The sequence below is a fragment of the Xyrauchen texanus genome, chromosome 28 (assembly GCF_025860055.1).
Source record: "Xyrauchen texanus isolate HMW12.3.18 chromosome 28, RBS_HiC_50CHRs, whole genome shotgun sequence".
Taxonomy (NCBI): Eukaryota; Metazoa; Chordata; class Actinopteri; order Cypriniformes; family Catostomidae; genus Xyrauchen; species Xyrauchen texanus.
The window spans coordinates 11,842,048-11,848,778 of NC_068303.1; the positions used below are offsets into that span (position 1 = coordinate 11,842,048).

General features: G+C 37.2%; 1 protein-coding gene across 1 annotated transcript in view; it reads left to right on the forward strand.

The window, feature by feature from the left end:
* LOC127622119 (tumor necrosis factor receptor superfamily member 21-like) overlaps positions 1-4,955 on the forward strand; it is a 29,423-nt gene extending 24,468 nt beyond the window's left edge. Inside the window, exons 5-6 of the mRNA XM_052096056.1 lie at positions 2,911-3,124; positions 3,537-4,955. Coding sequence (XP_051952016.1) covers positions 2,911-3,124; positions 3,537-3,766 — 444 coding nt within the window. The 3' untranslated portion in view covers positions 3,767-4,955. The remainder of the gene's footprint in view (positions 1-2,910; positions 3,125-3,536) is intronic.
* Positions 4,956-6,731: the final 1,776 nt, after the last annotated feature.

A 6,731-nucleotide genomic window follows, 5' to 3' on the forward strand; every position in this document is an offset into this window, starting at 1 on the left:
CAGTTAATTTATTGTGTAATAAAATATCAGATTATCAGGAAATGTCAAATTTTTGTATTAGCAATGCTTCACTACTCGTATATGGACCTGACCTCTGTGTTGGTCATTCTGTGTGTCATTCTTGCAATTCTGAGTTGTTTTCCTTTGTGTGGGGTGACTAATGAATGACTAAATGGAATGCACATTTCACAGCATTGATTATTCACTTCTGATTCTACAGGAAATTTTCGGGAAATGTGGTGGTTTCTGTCCTTGTAGTAATTTGAATGTGCCACTACTTAGGTGTGGGTACCTTCCCAGTTTATAATATGCTTCCTTTAGTAACTTATGTGACAAGAAAGGAGAAGTGTTGCCCGACTCACAAATGCCCCCAAAAGTAGGCCAACATATGGATTATACATTCTATGCTTTTTAAGAAGGTCAAACAATATGCATAGTGTGCAAAAATAGTGCCCATGTTGTTCTTTAGTGTTTAATGCATAATAAATTGTACCACTCTGGGTAATTGTCAAAACACAGTTCCAGACTGTACAGACGTCTGGTAAAATGACTGACATCTGGAAATGCATAATAAATGTTCCAACACATGGGCATAACGATGAATGACTTGCATACAGGGGGCTATTTGAGTGTAGCACAGGCCATGTGCTGTGTGGGCAGTGAATTTCTGACTCGATATAATCTTTTTCATCTGTACCCATTGTGTAACCCTCTCTTGATGCAAAGGGCAACAGGGACAGGACTCATGTGGGTGGTCCAGGGCTGTGAAGGCTGAACCCTTTGTGCTAACTCCGCCTCGGGCACATTAGTGACACACATTGTGGCGCTTACAGCAAAGAGCCTTATTCTTACAAATGTATTACTTGCGTAATAGTTGTTTGTTGTTTGTCCTGACAAGGATGCTTCTTGTGGGTCCACAACATTACAACATTAGAGCTGACATGTAGTGCATCTGGAAAGTATTAACAGCGCTTTACTTTTTCCAAATTTTGTTGTTACAGCCTTATTCCAAAATTGATTAAATTCATTATTTTTCTAAAAATTCTACAAACAATACCCCATAATGACAATGTGAAAGAAGTTTGTTTGAAATCTTTGCAAATTTATAAAAAATAAAAACAATTTATTTAAATCACATGTACATAAGTATTCACAGCCTTTACCGTGACACTCAAAATTGAGCTCAGGTGCATCCTGTTTCCACTGATCATCCTTGAGATGTTTCTACAACTTGATTGGAATTCAGTTGATTGGACATGATTTGGAAAACACACCTGTCTATATAAGGTCCTACAGTTAACAGTGCATGTCAGAGCACAAACCAAGCCATGAAGTCCAAGGAATTGTCTGTAGACCTCCGAGACAGGATTGTATCGAGGCACAGATCTGGAGAAGGGTATAGAAAAATGTCTGCAACATTTAAGGTCCCAATGAGCACAGTGGCCTCCATCATCTGTAAATGGAAGAAGTCTTCCTAGAGCTGGCCGCATGGCCAAACCGAGCGATCGGGGGAGAAGGGCCTTAGTCAGGGAGGTGACCAAGAACCGATGGTCACTCTGACAGAGCTCCAGCGTTTCTCTGTGGAGAGAGGAGAACCTTCCAGAAGAACAACCATCTCTGCAGCACCCCACAAATCAGGCCTGTATGGTAGAATGGCCAGACGGAAGCCACTCCTCGGTAAAAGGCAAATGACAGCCTGCCTGGAGTTTGACAAAAGGCACCTGAAGGACTCTCAGATCATGAGAAACAAAATTCTCTGGTCTGATGAAACAAAGATTGAACTATTTGGCCTGAATGGCAAGCATCATGTTTGGAGGAAACCAGGCACCGCTCATCACCTGGCCAATACCATCCCTACAGTGAAGCATTGTGGTGGCAGCATCATGCTGTGGGGATGTTTTTCAGCGGCAGGAACTTGGAGACTAGTCAGGATCGAGGGAAAGTTGAATGCAGCAATGTAAAGAGACATCCTTGATGAAAACCTGCTCCAGAGCGCTCTGGACCTCAGACTGGGTTGAAGGTTCATCTTCCAACAGGACAACGACCCTAAGCACACAGCCAAGATAACAAAGGAGTGGCTACGGGACAACTCTGTGAATGTCCATGAGTGGCCCAGCCAGAGCCCAGATTTGAACCCGATTGAACATCTCTGGAGAGATCTGAAAATGGCTGTGCACCGACGCTCCCCATCCAACATGATGGAGCTTGAGAGGTCCTGCAAATAAGAATGGGATAAACTGCCCAAAAATAGGTGTGCCAAGCTTGTAGCATCATACACAAAAAGACTTGAAGCTGTAATTGGTGCCAAAGGTGCTTCAACAAAGTATTGACCAAAGGCTGTGAAAACTTATGTACATGTGATTTTATTTTTTTTAATACATTTGCAAAGATTTCAAACAAACTTCTTTCATGTTGTCATTATGGGGTATTGTTTGTAGAATTTTTAGGAAAATAAAGCATTTAATCAATTTTGGAATAATGCTGTAACATAACAAAATGTGGAAAAAGTGAAGCGCTGTGAATACTTTAGGGATGCATTGTATATATACTGTGTGTGTATATATATATATATATATATATATATATATATATATATATATATATATATATATACATACATGTTATAATGCTGTACTCTCTCCTATCCCAGCTTAATATGCAGTGACAATAAAAGTAAGTAATTTCTAAGTTTGTTTGAGTATTGGCTCAAACAATGGTGTGAATTGGGGTGGGGTTTGCCTCCCCAATAGCAGATAGGGGTAGTGTTTAGGAAATAATTTTGCTAGTGGCCCAGAAATTACACAATTTAGCTTTAAAATGTATCTATAAATGAAAAGAATTCATTGTATAGGTTCTAGTCTTATGCTTTATCAGAAATGACATTAACATGTATTATGAATTTTACCATAGGTTGACCTGAACACACTAATGATGGCTGTGAATGTAAGCCATTTTCTGAGCCCCAGCCATAAGCCTTTAGAGTCACCTGGTGTTGTGCTGGAGCAGTCCCCGATGGAGCGCACCAAGGGGTTCTTTACTGATGAATCTGAGCCGCTGCTGCGTTGTGACTCCACTTCTAGCAAGGACTCTGCTCTCAGCCGGACAGGCTCTTTTATAACCAAAGGTAAACATACATAGATAAACACGACAACAGCTGGAAATATTTATGCCTAGCTTTTCCCGTTTGTTAACATCTGTCTGCATCTGGACAGCTGGAATCATACATAATTGTTTTGTGTCATATTGTCAATGATACTCTTATAATACATTTACATTTTAAATGTCTTATGTATAATACATTAATGCTTGGTCTTTTTAAATTAAAAATAATAATTTTAAATAATTCATAGGTTGATTTCCCCAAAAAGATATTGGAAGTGTTTTCTCAACCCTTTTCAAAGCAGTCTCTTCTAACTATCCACAATCACAGTATCCATACTCTCCAAATCAGAACAGACAATTTGTGGAGTATGTGAATAATAAAGCCTAAAATATTTGTTGTGTTAATGGCAACGCTGCACTCTTCTGTCCCGCAGAGAAAAAGGACACGGTGCTACGGCAGGTGCGTTTGGACTCCTGTGACCTGCAGCCCATCTTTGATGATATGTTGCACATTCTCAACCCTGAAGAGCTCCATGTCATCGAGGAGATCCCGATGGACGAGGACAAGCTGGACTGCTTGTTCGAGATCGCGGGGGTAAAGAGTCAAGAAGCAAGCCAGACCTTGCTTGACTCTGTCTATAGCCACTTGCCTGACCTCCTATAGACCTCTATAACATCTTGCTCATTGTCAGCTACAAAACCATAGTGACAGACTCACAAATGTGCTCTCAATTCGTTACATTGTCTCATTCTGTCAGACGTGCACACAGTTTCAAAATCTCTGGAATGTTCAGACATGAGTCTCTCTGCACTCTAAAAGACACTCATTGCCCTAGCATTGATATAGTGTGGATGAAGTGTTCTCTTTATAATTTGGAGCATATTTTATGTGTGCTCCTGAATGGACATAGATGGTGTCAATGCTAAAACCTCTCTAACATGCAGCATATTCTTGCAAACACCTCAGCATGATGTCTATCTCAAAAGCTATATAATGTAATTTATGAACCAGTTCTGTAAATTGTTAAATCAAGCATTCAGTCCTTTGGCATCATGTTCCTTTTTTATAACACTTATAAATGAATAAATCCAAATCAACAAGGTATCTTTATTCCTTTTGTTTATTTTCAATGCACAAGAATTACAACTGTAGCTTTTTTTTTAGCTTTTGTTTTTATTATTAAAATGTTCTGTTATTTAATTTGTGCTTTATGTGATTTCAAGGGCATTGAAAAGTCATTCCTACTGGTTATGATGCAATTCATGATATTGATAATGTGCATTCATTATACTTTCCATGCTTTTCCAAGAAAAGAGTTAAAAATAAAAACAAGTCTGATTGCTAATTAATTTTCATTTCTGTGTAATTTCACACAGGCTAAAGAGCCACCAAAAATGTAATTCCACAATATAAAATGTAGCATTACAGTATTCATGTTGCACAGATGTTGATATGTGAGACAGACAGAATGTATGTTAAACTGTTCAATCTAATTAAGACACTCTGGTGCTAGATGTGAAACTTAGGGATTAAACTCAATTGTATCCCAGTAACAGGGTGTATTTGGTCATTTGACTTTTTAACTTTAAAAATGTGGGTAAATAAATATAGCTGCTGGTATGTGTTCTCCTGGAGCTCCTGGAGAAGAGAGTCGGATAAGCTGTTTGGAACCACAAAAGGACAAAATCATTTAGTCTCAGAAGTAGAATTACTGGAGCAGAAGCTTAGAAATATGTATTCTAATGGCTGTTTTAGAATGTAACACATGTAACCAAGACATTTACTGTTGTTAATTATCATGTAACCTGAGAAATTTACAAATTAAAGTTAAACCTTTTTGTCATGTTTTTTTAAGGAGTTTTTATTAAAGTTATATAATAAGGATGAAATTTGATGATCCAATTGTTTTTTCATGTACTGTACAATTATTTATGTAGTGCTTAATTACATTTTTCCTCATATTTGAGTATATGGCAGAATATGATATAAACATAAGATATAATTACTCGTATAGAGAATTTGAATTTTATGAAATTTTAATCCATCTATCCATTTGTTATAGCGCTATATTAGTGCAGATAATTTACCATTGAATTAATGGAAAGCTTCTACCACTGTAAGATCCAAGCTAATATCATAGGTCATTATCACAAAACATCAACAGAAGTACATGGCAACTGATATTACATTGCTTGATGTTACAGTGAAACATCAAAGGTTTTTGCCATATTGAGGTTGTGATCTCTGACCGCTGGCTGAGCTCAGACAGCTCCTTCAGTTTATATGAGATGGGTCTGTAACAAAAGTTCTTTACAGGTATTTTTGTAGATATGCAGGTGAGTAGTCCTAATTCCCAGACATACTTCACATGGGAACATGAGAATTGAACCACAAATAAACAGAGGGCCAGTGGAGCAGCAATGGAAAGAGCCAATCAGTATGGCCCGTTTAGTGCCCCTGTCCTGGAAAAGCATTGTCAAAAAAAAAAAAAGAAGTTCCTCATTAGCATACTTGTGTCTCTAGCGCAAAGTGCAAATGTCCAAGCAACATCATGTCAGCAGATACAGCATTTTTCAGTTTTAAAATCATGTTATGTCAAAGTGAGTTTATTTAACCACAGAATATACCATTATGGGAGTTTACAACATTGAATAAACATACAGTACATATTCAATGGTGTAAACTCTCATACTGGTACATGTTCAACTTTTTGAGAGGCAGTGGCCAAAACCAAGAAAAGGGGCACCAACCCCTCCACCAAAAAATATAAAAAATCTATACTGTAAAATGCACTATACAAGACAGCAAATAATAAGCTCTCATTTACCTCCTTTGACATTATCACATAATGGAAGAACTGAAATGCATTGGTGTGACTGTCACTTTAAATATAGGGTTGATTCATGTGTTTGGTTGTACAGGTGAATGAATCAGGGGTGTTAAACTCATTGAAGGTGAGGGGCCAGATTAGACAAAACAATCACTTTAAGTCACTTTATTTTTATAAACCCATAGTTAAACCCTGGTGTAACCATGTAGAGCACATTACCTTTTGGGTCATGTAAAGTACATATTTACTTTATGCTGCTTTAATAATCTCAGGATAAAACAAAGGAAGCACACAGAATATAATATATTAATTATTATTATTATTATTATTATTATTATTATACTAACATACAACCGTTAGTTCCGGTTCTTGAATCTGATTGGACGAGAGACGTCACCATCAGCTCTTTCTTGGACGCTTCACTCTTTGTATCACCCCACTTATATTTGTGGCATTCTAAACTAAAGTGTAAGAGCAGTGCAGATGTTGTAAAGAGCTAGTTGTGTGACTTTTCATTTTTCCCTGTGACATTAAATATTTTAGCAAAAGAAATATATTATGTTGCGAAAAAAAGACATTGGTCTTGAGTTGACTCTCTCTCTCTCTCTCTCTCTCTCTCTCTCTCTCTCTCTCTCTCTCTCTATTCAATTTCAATTAAGTTTTAAAGTACTTTATTAGCATGATTTTATTTACATACAATATTGCCAAAGCATTAATACACAAAACAGATAACAATAAGACAAAACATAATAATAAATCAGTAACAAATAACATTAAAATAGAATTAAAATAAGGTGC